Source organism: Aythya marila (genome assembly GCF_965140915.1).
Source record: "Aythya marila genome assembly, chromosome: 3".
NCBI lineage: Eukaryota > Metazoa > Chordata > Aves > Anseriformes > Anatidae > Aythya > Aythya marila.
The window spans coordinates 88,610,256-88,627,404 of NC_139044.1; the positions used below are offsets into that span (position 1 = coordinate 88,610,256).

The window sequence follows — 17,149 nt, forward strand, 5'->3', positions numbered from 1 at the left end:
TCATCCTATTAAAACCTTTTCAAGTGTGTTCCCCCAGACTGATTTAATGTTGTTTTGTCTTCCCCACCAGTTTGACATCCAGTGGATGGTGATTCACTGCGACCCCCTGCGACCCCAGCGAGAAGGCTGTGGCGAGCTCCCAGCCCGGGTGAGCGGCGTTCCCAACCTGGCACTGCCGAGCCAGGCTGCCACCAAGTCCATCCAGCCCACATGAGCCTCTTTTTTTCCTGTCTGTGTCCAGAGATGTCTATTTTCACCATACCTGTGTGAAATTTGGTGCCTTTAGAAACCCAGCCCCCCATGAGCAGCAGCCTCATTTTAACTCTTCCATGCCTTCCTTTCTTTTCTTCCTCACTTGCCACTCGTGCCAGAGACTTTTGAAAGCTGTGTCTTGCAGCGAGGGGAGATTTTTGCCATCTCCTTGCAGACTCCTGGGCAGCCTTAGGGAGGGAAAAACTTGGTAGGGGGTGAGGGAAGGTGCCCAAAGCAACAGCAAGCAGGGCAAAGGGTTAAAGGCGCTGCTGTCATTCAATCCTCTCCTTCCCAGCCTTCAGCTCTCCTCCAATCCCCACGACCCCCCTCTCCCAGGCATTTAATAAGCAGCCGTGAGGGGTGCCTGCAGCTGGGCTCACCTTTTGGCTGTGGGGACACGTTTGGGGTTTTGGTGCCTTGTGGCACCCAAGCAGGGTGCTTCCTACCATGGCCTGGGCTGTGCCAGGCCCCCTGTCTCAGGGGCTCTTTCTGCAGATTATTTGCCTCTGCCTGGCTCAAGTAAGTTTCCTCTGACTTTGTCCCTGTTTTTCTCCCTTGCAGATAAGTCAGACTGTGATTGAGGTAAGTGGGAGGGAAGGGATGGTGTTGTGCGCTAAGGGAAGGGGTCTGAGTGAAGGGAGGCTGAAGGCTGCTCTCTGTCATGCCCAGGCACTGACCCGCTGAAGGGCTTTTGACCCTTTTCTCCTCCACCTACAAATACCACGGGCTGGGTTATTTCTGGAAAGATTGGTGTGGGGAGGAAAGGCGGCCGGAGCAGCAGTGCAGTGGGGAGTAGGGCCCCAGGCTGGCTTCCTGCTCACAGAGAGCCTTTGTGGGGGCTGGAGCTGGCTGTGAGGAGAACAGGGACCCCCATTATAGGGACGGAGGCCCATAAAAGCCTTTCTCAGCTTCCACACACAGGCAGTGCCTCCCACCTCTCCCCTGGGAGCCTGGTGCTTGCAGGAGCCTCTGTGGATGCTAATGTAATCCTGCAGAAACAGGGGGAGCTGCTGAACCTGCTGTGAAGTACAGAAAGGGCTGGCTTAAACTTTCTTCTTTAGCACAAACTCTCGGGAAGACTGTCTGCTTTTTGCTCTCTGAGTAATTAGAATATCTCAGTGAGTTTCAGTGCTTGGTTTGCAGAGTTCACTGTTTTTTTTTTTTTCCTGCTGCCCTACCATCAGCACACAGCTGGGTCAGGGAATCAAGCTGCTGTTGCCTTGCCCCAGACCTGTGAAGGATCACGGGGTGCAGGGGTGGACAGGCTCAGGGAGGGGGTTTAACACCTCATCCCCCTTCGTCCTGTGAGGGGAGTATTGCTGGCCATCACCATGAAAGCTAAGATGGGAAAGGGCCTGTGGGTCCTGACACGGACTCCCACTGCTGCTGATACCCCCTGACTAACCCAAAGAAGCCCCTCTCATTGTGCTGGTCCCCCCTGACTGGCTCTCACAGGTTTACCAGGATCTAATTGCTCCTCTTTTTATTTCTTGTCAGAGAGGTCTCCCTGGTCCACCAGGCCCCCCGGGTCCGCCAGGGCCACCAGGAGTTCCTGGTATTGATGGCATTGATGTAAGTATTTCCCGTGACGTGCCTAGGAAATAGGTGATACCTCGAGCTGTACCTGCATTGTCCTCACTGCCAGCACTTGACCCCAAGGAATTTGAATTTGTCTAGAAATCTACACTGGAACTGACAGGTCTCATTTTTTTAGCAAATGGGAATGGAGAGAGGGGAAGAGGTAGCCTTTCAGATTCTCTCTGATATAAAAATTATGGGATTTGTTTTATGTAATTATGGTCATATGATGTGATTATTTGCCTTAAATAGGGTGTAAGGATTTTATAGTTCTTATCTGAAAGGGAATTACCTAGTATCATTCTTAATAGAGTCTGCTAAGGATTTGTGGCATTATTCATGATAGCAGCTACTATATATTTTCCTTCAATTCCTGTCAGAACTTTGAGTGATTATTCTTGTTAGTCTATAATAGAGATCATGTGGGTTTATATTCATTCTTTACAAAGAGAATCAGTATGGGATTATTCCCAATAATCTGCACATCAGGGTTTCTCATTAGGGACCATGAAAGGTCCCTGTAAGTTTAATACCTTTCCTCTTGTTTCTTGTTAGGGAGAGAGAGGTCCTAATGGCCCCCCAGGTCCACCGGTAAGTGATTTCAGCTACTTTGCATTTGCTTCTCAAGAAGAGACGTAAAAAGTTTCGTTTCTGCTTCTGTAGATGAAATACGCATAACTCTCCTTTTAATTTCTGAAGGGTCCGGATGGGGATGCAGGCAAGGCTGGATCCCCTGGCCTGCCTGGAGAGCCAGGAGCTGATGTGAGTATGCTTGACTTTCTGGATTTTTTTTTTTTTTAAGAAAAATACTTGGTTTTAATCTATTTCTGTAGGAGCATGACCTTCTTTTGAGGTCTCTGGCTTCCTCACAGCTGCCAGCTGAGTGCCAGCAGCATGCGTGGGGGAGAAGGACTTTTCTCCAAGCCAAAATGTGCTCTCTTGAAGGAACACAACTCTGTGTCCCGCCTACCAGGGGGAGAAGAAGCCAAGGAACAGTGTTGGGTGCTGCCACCCTACTGAGGAAAGGGCCCTGGTCAGTGCTGCTGCAGGCAGGAGGCTGTGCTGCAGGCTTGGGTGAAACAGCACGGTGCCCTCCTTCTCCTGCCCCAGAGAAACAATGAGAGCAAGGGAACTCAGTGATGGACAAGTAGGGGAGTATCTGTAGCAGCACACCTTTCTAGACCTGTGGGGGAAGCAGCCACCTCTGGAAGCAGTCTCAGGTCAGCACCCTGCTCCCTTGGGAGATGCAGAGCAGGGCAACGAGGGCAAGGGGAGGATCCAGTCCCTGGCCAGGGCAGTTCCAGAGGCAGCACTGGGCACGGAGGTGAGACCTGCTCCTGCACATGGGGCAACTGACATGGGGCAGCCGGCACGGAACACCTGTGGCTCTGCCCTCAATGGTCACCACCGGGTGGCCATAGGCCATTGGCACTCAGTGCCAGAGGGGAGTGCACAGGGTGTGGTTTCTGTAATTTTAGGGCTCATTTGTCTGCAGTTCCCTAAAACAGAGAAAATGGGAAAGAATAAAACAACATTTTGATTGATGTTAAAGCGAATGGTTATCTATTTTTTAACAAACTGAAGCATAAATTGGAACATCTCAGTTTCTGAGGAGAAACTGATTTTCATGTAGCTGTTCTGGAAAAAATCTAATGTATCTTTCTTTCTCTGTGGAAAATAACAGGAGAATAAACGTTCAAGATTCACCTTATGCTGATGGTCTGTTAGTTGTATCCATTGAACACATTAGTGGCAATAAAAACACCTCTGTTAAGCAAGACTTACATTGTTACTTAGATTATATGCCAGGGTGCAGGCAAACTGACATGTAACTTACATAGAATACTTATACAATTTCAAACAAAAAATGAAGATTATATAGAAGTATAGATTTTATAGATCTATACTACAGTGTAGCATAGATAATAGCATATTAGTATATTATGTAATATTACAGTTGATATAAATTGAAACACCTTATATTTGTTGAAGATTACAACACCGCAGCTAAGTTTTTAATTTATTATTTTTAGAAAAGGTGGTAATTGGACACGAACCTGAAACAGTCTTTGGTTAGACTTCAAATTTCAAGACTAAGTGGAAATGGGCTTGCCAATGCTCCCATTATTTTCAGTACTTCAATTTTTTTTTTTTTTTTGTGAGAGAGAGAGAAATACAGGGCCACAACCCAATTTACATATCAAAAACCCATAAGCAGATTTTCAAAAATGATTGTCTCTTAAAATTTTCACATTAGTTGTGATTTTCTTTTCCTAGCCAGGATTCATGGTAATGCAACCAAGAGAAACAGCACTTGTAAAACCCAGCTTAGCTTTTAATATTTATTTGCACTTCCATGTTCCCTCATATTAGTGGATGAATGAAACTAATACTAAAATAGCGTATTCTGAAATGTTAAGCCTTTTTTTTTTTTTTTTAATATTTTCAGTTGAAGATAAAACATGGGAGCTCATTGTATTCCTGCTGTGCATTCAACTTTTAATTGGGTTTTAGATTTATTAATTCTTTCTTCCATTTTTAATTGGTGAGGCAGTTCTGACTCAAATTCTTGTTTTTCTTTCACAAACTATTTCAGTGTCAGGTTTAATAGACCGAGTAAAGATATTGTACAGTAATTGCCTGTAATGGTCATATAAGCTCTAGAAAGAAAATTATCAGAGAAAACATCCCTTTGGGTGAACAAAGAATCGCTGGATGTGCACCAAAAAGGAAAGTATTGGACAAACATAAAAGCAAGGCTTTTCTTACAGATTTCTGGAAATTTCTCGGCCACATAAGCTGATTAAAATGTTGGAAACAAAAGAAAACAGAAGAACTCCAAATGAATTTGCAGTTATAATATCATGATGACTTTTTAATTTTAGCCAGATAAACAAGTACGGTTCAAAGACTAACTTCAAATCCAGCCTGGCATCTTTGTTGACTTTTTGTTCAGAGTGGTTAATATAAGCCTGTTCTGGTTTATGTAGACAAGGCAGTCTCTGTAACCTCTTTTTCCCAAGAGGTGAATGTTTGTGATTCAGTTATGCCTGATTGCCTTATGTGGCTATCAGAAAGTTGGAGTGTCGTTTCCCTCAGGACTGAATTACAGGGAATGGTGACTAATGGTGTAAACTAATGTGATCTTTAGAGTGAGGGCATGGCAGATGCTGCCACAGCGAAGCTGTGAGCCTGAGGAAGAAGAGCTGAAAAATAGATGTCAGTCCTTCATTAATGGCTGACAAGAAGTAGAGGAAAAATTTTATTTGGGGTGACCTCTGATACCAATACTGAACTGTACTGATGCTTTCTTCCTCATGAATTATTGTTTCAGCATGTTAATCATGAAAAAAGGGGAAAAGATAAACAGAAGTATATATATGAAGTATATATAGCATATACGATACACGGAAATATATATGGTTCAGGAAATGCATTTGCATCACTTTATGACTGGTGCTGGTTTGTCTCTGTTCTCCAGTCTAGCTCTTTCCATAATCAGCCAAGGTCCTAACTAGTCTATACAGCTGTCCTGCAGGTGTACAGTGCGAGCCCTCTGACTCCAAGTGATTGTAGCTTCTTACTTTTGAATTGGACACATCAATTAAAAGCATGAAGAATATTTTATTTTAGGGTAGTCAAGACTGATTTTCATTAAGTCGTTGCCTCCCGATTCACAGAATCCTTAAGGTTGGAAAAGACCTACAAGATCATCTGGTCCAACCATCCCCCTACCACCACTGTCACCCACTAAACCATGTCCCTAAGCACCACATCCAGCCTTTCCTTGAACACCCCCAGGGACGGTGACTCCACCACCTTCCTGGGCAACCCATCCCAATGACTGACTGCTTTTTCTGAGAAGAAATGTCTCCTCATTTCCAACCTGAACCTCCCCTGGTGCAATTTAAAGCCATTGCCTCTAGTTCTATCATTAGTTATCTGTGAGAAGAGGCTGACCACCAGGTCCCCACACCTTCCTTTCAGGTGGTTGTAGAGAGCAATAAGGTCTCCCCTAAGCCTCCTCTCTGAAGTTACAACTCAACCAAAATGTCTAATGAAGTTATTCAGAATCTCAATATGTGTGTCTCTATAAATTGGTTTTACTAATATATACTTCTTACAGAGAGTCTGACAATTCATTTTAATTCCTAGTGAAGTGCATATGCGTAGAAAGGGCAGAAAAGACTTCTACAAAACCAATCTTCCTTGAGTAATTTCAGATACCTGCTTACCCTTTTGAGAGCTTTGATGCTTCTTCCAGTTTGTAATTATGAACAATTTATTTGAAATGGAAAGCACGGACGGTTGTTGTTTTTAACATAATCAACAAACTAAATTCATCAATCTTCCATCAGGACAAAATATGATCATTTGAGTTTGCATAATAAGTTAATTGAAATTTAACAAGAATTTTTGGAAGACATATATCACAAGCACTGATATTGGCCACCAGAAGCTAGTACTTTGAATTTGGTTAGTGTTTAAATGTAAATTAATATTGAATCTTAGTTCTATTTCTATATGTAAATAGGCATTTGAATTGGAAGTCTGCTGCAGTTACTCAGCTTCATTATGCTATGGTTTAGAATGTTTCCTGTTGTGATTAAGAAAAGCTCAAGTAGCCTTTAAATTAACATTTTATCCATACTTTCAAAGGGATTCACAGGCCCTGATGGATCACAAGGACCCACAGGACCAAAAGGACAGAAGGTAATAACAAAATTATATGTGAAATTATGGGACAGGCATTTTATCAGGATTTTGTTTGTATCTATGCAACTAATGAAATGCTGCAGCCTTTCCTACAATATTAAAATATCTGTAGAACTTGGTCCCATTAGTTCCTTATCTCATACCACAAAGCAACTTCCATTCCCTCTGTCAGCAGTAAGGGAATGGTGATGTTACATTGGTAACATTAAGACTGAGCATCATAAATAGTGGTAAAGCTCTTCACCTCTTGTTGAATTGTAATAATTTCATAATTGTATGCAGTGGGAACAAGAACAGTGAAACTTAACTTCACCAGCAATCAGACAAATGAAATATACATCAGAAGTCAGAGTAACTAGTGTGTTTGATTCTTTTTTGAGGGGAAAAAAAAAAAACGAGGGTGTATCCTTTTGAGAGTCTCCTTTATGTTATGTCTCACTGAAACCACTGTAGCATTAAGTGAATAATACTTGCAGAACATGTTCACTAAATAATACCCTCCAAAAGACGAGAGCTGTACGTTGCATACAAAACTTTGTGCTAATGTCTCTGCAAAACTCCATTTTTTCAAGGGTGAGCCAGGACTGCCAGGTGCTCGTGGACTTCCGGTAAGCCATACATTTACTATATGAGGAGGCTTTTTAGACCTTCACTATCAGTATGAGGGATTCTGATCGTAAACTATATCTGAGGTTTCAAAGAACTCACAGGATAATGAAGTAGCATGTTGAGGAACCTTTTTTTCCATTGTATCAGAATGTGCAGATACTATCAAAGAGGACACATTTGGTTTGTATGCTGGAGAAAAGAAAAGCCTGTCTGTGATGTAGTCACAAGTTTTGGAAGCATAGATACTGTTGGTTTCCATCCACTTGTGAAAGTGATGTAGAAACAAGATAGCCCACGTTTTACTGGGATAAATTAGTCTATGTACAGTCATTCCTGTTACAGCTCTTCACCATATGTTTAATTAGTTTTACTCAAGTGCAAATGCTGTATATGACTTTCTGTACTGTTCTGTATGCAAAAAAGATGAAAAATGAGAGGACATGCAAAGAATACTGGGCAGGTTGACATGCAGATGGATTTAACATTGATTTTTGGGGGCTGTAAAGAATTGTGAATTCTAGGAATTTTACAGGTTTAGAGAAGCAAATGCTAGTTGGTATGTAGAAACTTAGGTTATACAGGAAACCAGGAAAGCCTCAAGGAAAATGAGTACAGGAAGAACATTAGTGGTATAGAATTGTAATAGGTCTATATATAATTAAAACTTAATTAAGAACTAGATTCCTTTTAGAGAAATTGTTGGAATTACATAAAAGAGGCATTGTATTCCAGTACAGCTCTTCTTTTCATGAAATTCTTTATCTTTGACCGTATCTTTATTTTTGACCCTACCCCATTAACTTTTGTTAGATTTATATTACAAAATCATTTTGATATTTGTCCATAGAGGAAATTGCAATGTTGTTCCTGAAGAGGTTACCTTATAGATGTGTTCAGACTTAAGATGAATCATCCTATATGGACATTTGCATTTGATTTTCATGAATGCTATTTCTTGCCTGAAAATATGGAGCCAGGTTTAAATAGGTAATACCTTTATAATGGCTAGGCTATCTGTAGACTCAACAGATAAGCTAAGTTTAGTCACAGAAAGTAGCAAAACTGAGGTAGGTTCTGGGTAGACTGAATGGCTTGAGGGTTTTTTTTGTTTTGTTTTGTTTTTTCCTCTCAAATGGTTGAGGAAACTATTTCTGTGTCATTTGCAATGTTTTTTAAAATAAGTAGCTGGAAAGAAGAGACAGGTTAACTCTCTCACATTTGTTACTCAGATGATATGGAAAAAAGTATACATAAAAATGACTACTAGATAAGAGAAAAAGTGGGGAATTATAAAGTGAATTAATGAAATAGAGGTTAAATACTGTAGTAAAAATCTACTTGACTTGATTAAAAATTACTTGGGGAAAATATGCATTATTTTATCTTATCATAAACAGACCAATGTGAGATGGAATAACTTAAGAGCCTTCAGAAAAATTGGGTATATGAAATATGCACAGAGGGTCAAGCTAAGTTCTTCAACTTAGAAGCAGAGATGTTACTATAGGAAAGCAGCAAACTGGACCAGCTTGTCAAAGTGAATGCTGATTCCACTCAGAATAGCACTGACTTGATTCAGGTGACCATGTTTTAATGCTGTAAAAACAAGAAGTCTGAGGAGATTTTGGACTGTTGGAAGTGTAGCAACCTTTGACCTGAGACTGGTGACACGCTTCAGTGACCATCAGTAGGGATTGCCTTTGGAGATGTTCTGCTTCTGTTAAATAAGCAACTGGGCATTGTGTTTAAAAGTGAATTTGCAGGAATATTTGTGATGCTGAGTCAAAAACTGGTAGTTATTTAAAGGTAAAGAAAAGGTGGATATACTTGGTCACCTCATAATAGTACTGGAACCTGTTATTGCCCTTGTAATGATTAAGGTTAAGGTTAATTTGTAGACCTCAGATTTTAGGAAGGAGCCTAGTGTTTGATTTTCTGGCTCCTTGGTTGTTAGCTTGTAAATGCTGAATCCATATGGAAAGATTAATGCTCAAAATAAATCTTAGGGAAATTCCTTTTATATGGGCTTTCATTTTGATGAATGGCTTTAAGCTGCTGAAGAATAGAGTAGCCAGTGAACTCTTTTTCAAAATGGCTAATGCCAGTCAGGTTGCCTTTAATGAGATTTAAATTTAATATTTAAACTTAATTTGTGCTAATGACCCTCCCACACCCACACATAAAAGAGGAGGAGGTAGGAGTGGAGGAGTGGAAGTTCTGAAGTATAGTGATTCCAATTCTCAGACACATTTTGAGAAGCTATCACCACAAATGCAAAGTGGTGAGGCTGTTTAACCTTCACAGGTCTTTGGCTTGATCTGAGACCTCATTTACTAGAAACATAGTAAGCACACTTCTGAGGCCGCATACTGGCTACATGATTAATTGAGTGTTTAGCTGTAATTATGCTTTGCTTTGAATTCAGTCAGTGGCCTTTTGCAAGTAGAGTAGTCTGTCTTTGGACGGTTATCCAAAGCCCTCGTTTCTGACAAAAATAAACTGCTTACATTGCTAAAATGCTAGGTGCAAACAGAAAATCAGAAGCCTTGGCTGCAACATTCATTAGTTATAAATGATTATCACAGTTTTTCAAGCTTATCCAATGGAATTAATTGTCCAAGTTAGGACTTGAGAATAACTGAAACAAAAAATGCAAAGTACCTGAAGTTTTATATATATTGTTTGCCTTTCTGCTTCTATCACACTTTCTTCCCCAGAATGCATCTGTAGATGTGTTTATCTTGGTGACTGATGATTAGCTAAACCCAAATGTTTTAATCTCTTCATTCCTTTGTTTAAGTTTAGGCTTATAAATAAGGGCAAAGAAATGCTACTTCAAGGCAGCTTAATCAGTAATTTAATTTTTCTTATGATATTGATTACCTAATAATAAGTTGATGTCTAATGTTGGTTAAACAAGTTTTCTAATACAGAATCAAACATCAGAGCTTTTGTGTGTTTTTATCCCAAATACTTTATTCTTGGTAAACAGTTCAACTAGGTGTGAAACCCTTTCCACATTTCTGACTTTTTTCATATTTCACAGGGCAAGGGGCTTCTTGGGCCACCTGTAAGTATCATCTTTACAATTCATAAACACACTGTTTAATAAATCTTTTAAAATCTGTAATTAAAAGTAATTCAGTGAAAAAAAGAAACTTTTAATCCTGATGTTCTATGTCTATTATGTATGCTTTCTTCAGCTGTTGAGGTTGCTTAGGTCTGTGGTAGATAAGACAATAATACTGGTGTCTAAAGGCATAATTTGTTTTTTGAGAAGATGCTATATCCTCTCTCCTTGCATACTTGTTATATAGGTATTGTATGATCTAAAATTACTCTTGAACTTGGTTGTTACAGGGGCCAGTTGGTGCAGCAGGACTTCCCGGTGAAGTAGGCCGTTCTGGCCCACCTGTAAGTACTGCCTTGTTTGCTAAAAGTTGTAGGTTTGTTCAATTGCTAGAATGTACTTAAAGAAAGTGTGGGTAATTACTGTGCCATTTAAACATGACTTGGGTTATAACAGCACTTGAAAACATATTTTTTTTGTGTCTCTGCAGTGTTCACTGGTAGAGGAAAGATCGTGTTTGGTCAAGCTCATCAGAAATAAAGAGTGATTAATAGCACAAAGTTAGGGCCAGCCAGTAGAGCTGAATTAAATGATTCATATAATGTTCCTCCTATTGAAAGAAAGCTAAAATCAAAAAGCTAACCTGCCAGAAATCTTGGACATAAAAGTTATTATTACATGTAGAACTTTAGCTTTACTCCTGTGTTCTCACGTGTACGTTACAGTAATCCATCACGTACTAGTTCTGTTTTCCATTTGCATGGCAGTGAACACAGAGCTTCAGTATTCCTATTTAGTCTCATTATTTAGTGTGACTACATCTGCTGATCTTAATGCTGAACTGTACACTTAGCTTCAGTACAGTGTCATATTTTGACATTAATATTCTGTTTCATTTTTGATTTAATAACATATTAAACAATACAGAAATGACAGTATTAAGTTATAAGGTGGTCTCAGTCAGAAGATTAGATTATTTTTTTTCTTAATTAGGACATTCAGAAAAAATAATTAGCAGAGCTTCTGTGTTTTGTCTTTACTTCTGAAAGTGCTAGACATCAACATTCCTCAAACAGGAGAAGATTCTAAAGTTGTAAATTCATCTTGGGCTCTGATTTATTTTTTTTTTCTTTTTGCTTTAGGCGCTTTTGTCAGCTACTAGGATTTTTTAAGTCAGATCTTAACCGGCAGTTATGAGAGAGAGGTATAAACAGATGATCCTGTGGTCAGATATTTCAGATTTCTAAAACAGTTGAAAGTTGGTGTTATTTTTTTTCTTTTCTTTTTTTTTTTTTTTTTTCTTCCATTGTACAACATGGGTCCAATGCTAGTAGAAAAAAATGACCAAATTTCCCATTTCTCATTCTGCTATGGGAACCCATAACCATATGCTTAGTTATGGGGTCAGGTTTCAGTTGGCTACATGGTCTGTCCTTCTGTAGCTACTTCATCTCTCACTGTTATTTGGTATGAATATGTAACTACTTCCTGTCATTATTACTATGAATCAACATAACTATTTTACTTTTTTTTTTTTTAGGGAGATCCAGGAAAGAGGGGGCCACCAGGACCACCAGGTCCACCAGGCCCTCGAGTAAGTGATTGTCTTTAATATGTGCTAATGTCTGAATTATATTCTATTGCTGCTGCTTGAACAAAACTTCTCCTTAAGTTGTACAACTGAATACCGACCTCAGGATGGTCTGTCTCAGCTTAGTAGAGGTAGACTATTCTCTGCAAGGAGGAGAAAAGAATTATGTTTGTCTCAAGAGCTTGAGAAATACATGCTCCCAGGTGCTACTTATTTTGTCCTTGCCTGCTACTTGCAAGGGATATGAGAAGGATACACTGGTGCTTTACCTCCCCAGAGGAGTGGTTGTCCTCTCCAAGCCTCTTGAGAGGAAGGATGTTTGTTATGCCTTTGTGTTATGGCTATTTACTTGCCCGGAGAGAGAAAACCTGAGCATCTGGCAGGCACATTGTAGGCTGTGTGCTGTGAAATACAACCACTGGGAAATGTGTTTGAGTCACATTGTCTCTTAATGTCTCTTAAAAAGCTGTACTCTTCCTCTGTTGGACAGACCCCATATCCATAGGCTTTATCCAAGTCATGTTTCTTTTGTTCATAAAAGTTACCAAAGAGTTGCAAGAGACATTGTAAAAAATGTGAATGATTAAGTGGAGAAGAGTATTTAGGAAACAGGTAAAAAGGAGCCCTCAGTAATGGTGTATCTCTTCTATTCCTTGACAACTTTGTCCGCTAGGTTTCTGAAGTGCCACCATCTTCTAGTTAAAGATGTTATGGACCCTACTATACCCTCAATTTTTTTTAATTTTTATTTTTTAAAGTCTTTCTGTATAAAAGGAGAGCAATATATTACTTAAGCACCCCGCTTCTGTCTGAAATAATGTTCCATCCCACTGGGCTTCAGAGAATCAAGCAGCTGCTGTGAAGTCATATTTCTCCCTGTTGTGCCTCATAAGCACTCCTGTTCCCTTCCATCAGTTGTTAGATTTATTATGAGGAAAGGCTTTCCCCCCACTGAGTCCATCTGGTTGTACAGAGATCTCCGGTTTATTGCAATATAACTGACAGACATTCACTTTTCTGCTATGTGTGTAGTAGGAAGATTATTTTCACTGTAAGGTTGTTTTTTTTTGGTCTTAAACAATATTAAGCTGGAAAAAGAAAAGACCTGACCACAGAAATTTTTTTGGGTTACGTTTGAAATCTAAATTTTTTGGAACTTAGCCTTGGAATACCTTAGAATAATTCCCTAAATACTGAAACTAAAAATTATTTTTTTGTTATATCAAAATGTTATGAATACGCTTCTATGGATATAATAAACCTCTGTTACAAATTACAACATCAGGTTAATTACAGATATATTAGTAAATTAAGCAGCAAGTCTGGAGAATTAAAAAAAAAGTTGGACAATCTGAATTTCTATATAACTTCTGTTATATAAACGTATTTGCTTTATATTTAATAGAAAGTATCTTTTAAGTAGCTTAAGAAAAAAATAATAAAACATATATTTATATATATATACACATATATATATGTATATATATGTGTATATGTATATATATATATATATATACACATAATATATATATTATTTTTTCCCCCCAGAAAAGTTGATGCAACTTAGAGGACAGGATTTTGTAGGTACCTAGAACCCTACAATAAAATCCTACAATCAAGGTGCTCCTCATATCATAGATCTTTTGGTTGATCGTGCTTCTCATTCCAGCTTAAGATTGCAGTATTTTCTGTTTTGTCTAATGACTCTATTGACTGGTGGGTCATGGGTGATTATTTTTCTTTTTACTAATTTTGATTAATTTAATTTAGGGAACAATTGGACTGCAAGATGGTGACCCACTGGTAAGATTTGTTCACTCTTTTTTTTTTTTTTCCGCTTTTTTTTTTTTATTATTATTATTTTTAATCACCTTAAGGCAACCTTATCCAAACTATGTGGTACTAATTATGTGGGTGCTTTTCCAGTGTCCCAACGCTTGTCCACCTGGCCGCCCAGGACATGCTGGCTTAATGGGAATGAAGGTAAGAGAATCTGTTTGAACATTCCTTACAGAGATACCTTCTCAAAGCACTAGGGAGGGTACTAGCCATCTTAAAAGAAGGGTAATTTGCTAGTTTCAAAAACCATTGCTTAGAGTTTTTTCTACCCTTTACTGCCAAAACAACCTCTTGTTGAAATCTCTTACAGCTGCTGTAATCTGCAGAGTAAAATTTATATTTCCTGAAAGGATTAGAGTATCTGAAGGAATACTTCGTTCACTTTTCAGAGCATTTGAAATCTAATGACTCCAGAGAGTCCAAATATTCCACCAAATCCTTAGTCTGTTTTCCTTTTTTTTTTTTTTTTCTCATCATGTAACTTGTAACATGCTAAATTGAAAGGAACACTCTTATTTTATCTTTTATTTTATCTAAGATTTTTTAATTTTATTTTATTTTTTTGTATTCTTCACTGGTTTCTGGGAATATTGTTGTCCTGAGCAGATTGTTATGTGGTAACCTAAAAAGAAATGCTAATCTGTCTAGAAATATAGTCTTGTTAGATTCAGGAACTGGTTTGTTTGAAGATGGTACTTAATATATGGTACTAAATGAGTGGATGATGAAGCATTGGTGAATGGGGTTGCGGAGGGAAGAGCAAGATTGTTCTGAGGAGTCTATGTCTGGTTTACAGAACTCTGTATTTTAATTTGGAATCAACTCTAATTATTTATTTTGGTTTCTACACTTATTTTATTTTAGGGACAGAAAGGCTCAAAAGGAGAATCTGGTGAACCAGGAAAACAAGGTTATAAGGTAATAAAATATATATGAAAGGAAAAGCTGCTGCTGCTTTTTACAGTCTAACAGTAGTTTAGCCCTTTCAAAAAGAGCATTAGGTTTTGTTAGAACTATTACCTATTTTAATAGCATACATGAAGAGATATTACATCTTGTAATACTGCAGAGTAACCAAAGACACATCTCTATTCTTCATTCACCTGTAATCTGTATTTATTATGACACAAAAATCAGTGCTGCTATACTGCTCTTGCTTTTTATTTTGATCATTCAAAATTAATTATTATAGAACTTGAAGTCAAAGTTATTAATCAGAAAACTTCCAAACATTTAAATGCAGAAAAATTCTGTGGATTTACCAGATAAATTGTTCTGTGGCACAACTTAGTCATAACAGGGACAGGAAGAATGACAGGGCAAAATATGTTTGAGAGGGAAAGGACATAGTGTAGGATCAGACACAAAGAAAAATTCTAACTGTAATAAAGAAGCCAAATCTGATTCAGCTTGAGGTCTGAAATATGAACTCTCTTAAGGTGTTTCATTTGGATTAACCTTGTTTAATATTGAAAAACTGGTATGAAAATTTGAGAAATTTTGGACTGCATGCATGCATGATTCAATGCTGGTTGAAAAAAAAAAAAAGAGAACATTAAAAAACCACCTACCCACCCACCCAACCAACAACAACTAAAGAAAACAAACAAGGAACACAAAACAACATGGCTCTCTATTCCTAACTATATTGAAAAGAATGCTATTTTTTTTAGGAAATATTTTTTCCCTTGTTGTTGAACAGTTGTCTTATGCTCCAAAATCCTTTTATGCAAATTGAATTGGCATTTCATAGCGTTGTGCTACTGTGCACTATTATTGTATGAGAGAAGTTATCATGTAATCACTTTGGGGGTTAACCAGTTGATAAGGCATTTTACCATTTTAATTTCCAAAAAATTTTGAAACACAATGTGGTATTATGATGCAGAGTTACTGGCATATCTGGTCCTTGAACATTTATGAGTATCCCTTCTTTAACATTTATGAGTATCGCTTCTTTTTACTTTAATCTAATAAATCTAATAGAACAAGGAAACCTAAAGAGATTAACATCGAGGAAGAAAATGAACAAAGATAAAGAGGAAAATATCATTACTTTTCTCACTACTGGGGATTATTTGAAATTATCTCTTTGGCTAGTAGTCAAATGGAATGTGAACCTGAACTATCTGAATCTGTCATTGTTCTGAGTAACTAGTCTGACTTCATCTGGATTTTCTTCAGTCAGGGCTTGTTGACAGCAGTAATTAATAAATGTATTGGCTGTGATGAGAGGGCATATCCATGGTACTGATAAGCTACAAATGCACTCCTTTTGCTTTCTCAGGGTGAAGAAGGGGATCAAGGACCTGTTGGTGAAGTTGGAGCTCAAGGCCCACCAGTAAAGTATTTCCTCTTAAATAGTGTTTGCTATTTTTACTACAAGCACATTGGCTTCATTATGTTGCCTATTACCTATTTCTTCTTATTGTAAGAGATATTATAAAAGCTCCACACACGTTTCTTTTTATTCTGCCATATTCGTTAAAAGTGAGAGTAGACTTATCTGTAAAAAACAAACAAATGAACAAAAAAAAACTCAACCAACCAACCAAAACCATTGTTGCATGGCTTATTTTTAAAGTATTTCATGTCATATGTTTTGTAATGTTTGGACTGTGCAAATAGTTTTTTTTTTTTTTTTTTATCAGTTTTTTGCTTTTCCTGTCTTTCCATAATTTCAGCCTTGCAAAACTAGTGTTTTTGTTTAAAATATTTAACTGAGAAATTCAGACTTTGCTAAGACTTGGGGATGGAGTGTATGCTATGGAAGAACAGATGTTTTCAGGTTTCTGCCTTTTTGCATGTCAGGGAAGTAGCCTTCAATCATACCTATGATTTTGGAATTATTTTATTGTACTTCTCCTGGCTTGTTTGTTCTGACACATACCTTCTCAGCTTGTGTCCTCATGAGGACCTATTACTAGGGTTCAGCATAGGCAATATGTAACAGAAGTAAGGGGGTCATTCTAAGTAAGAGCAAAAGATGTGGAGCTCAGGCATAACACATTTAATTTATATAGTTTATTTTCTGATGGATTCTTATACTTTCTTCCTAGGTGTGGAATTATTTCTCTAGTTCCACTGATATCTAGATGTGACATTTTGTGGGAGCTTACCTTGATGCTCATGACATCCAAATCCTAAATAACTGAATTCTCTATAAACATAAAACAACAAAAAACTGCATTAGGACTAGAGAAGGATGAAATAATCCTTCTTATGTCTGATGCTGAAAAAAGTATCCCTGGGGCCTTGGTGCAGAGAAGGCACTTGCCTAAGACGCTTATTCTGCTTTCTGAAGGGCCTATGGGGACCAAACTCAGTTGAAGGTTCTTGTATCGCTGCAATAACAGGGATATAAAACACTTAGAGAATGACTTTCTTTCCATTTCACTTTACTGCTTAATATCAACTGGTTAGTTGATGACCTTACAAACAAGCTTTAAAACCATTGTTTCCTCTTAAAATGTGAGATTCTTAATATGAAGAAG

The 17,149-nt window shown here is 38.2% G+C and overlaps 1 protein-coding gene across 1 annotated transcript in view; it reads left to right on the forward strand.

Annotated features, from left to right (window-relative positions):
• Window positions 1-17,149, forward strand: part of COL9A1 (collagen type IX alpha 1 chain) — a gene marked incomplete at both ends in the record, with an annotated part of 64,269 nt that overhangs the window by 17,381 nt on the left and 29,739 nt on the right. The window contains 14 exons of the mRNA XM_082758219.1: window positions 71-148; window positions 814-834; window positions 1,750-1,824; window positions 2,386-2,421; window positions 2,530-2,592; window positions 6,490-6,543; window positions 7,119-7,154; window positions 10,202-10,225; window positions 10,516-10,569; window positions 11,766-11,819; window positions 13,587-13,619; window positions 13,743-13,799; window positions 14,520-14,573; window positions 15,943-15,996. Of these exons, the coding sequence (XP_082614345.1) occupies window positions 71-148; window positions 814-834; window positions 1,750-1,824; window positions 2,386-2,421; window positions 2,530-2,592; window positions 6,490-6,543; window positions 7,119-7,154; window positions 10,202-10,225; window positions 10,516-10,569; window positions 11,766-11,819; window positions 13,587-13,619; window positions 13,743-13,799; window positions 14,520-14,573; window positions 15,943-15,996 (693 nt within the window). The remainder of the gene's footprint in view (window positions 1-70; window positions 149-813; window positions 835-1,749; window positions 1,825-2,385; window positions 2,422-2,529; window positions 2,593-6,489; window positions 6,544-7,118; window positions 7,155-10,201; window positions 10,226-10,515; window positions 10,570-11,765; window positions 11,820-13,586; window positions 13,620-13,742; window positions 13,800-14,519; window positions 14,574-15,942; window positions 15,997-17,149) is intronic.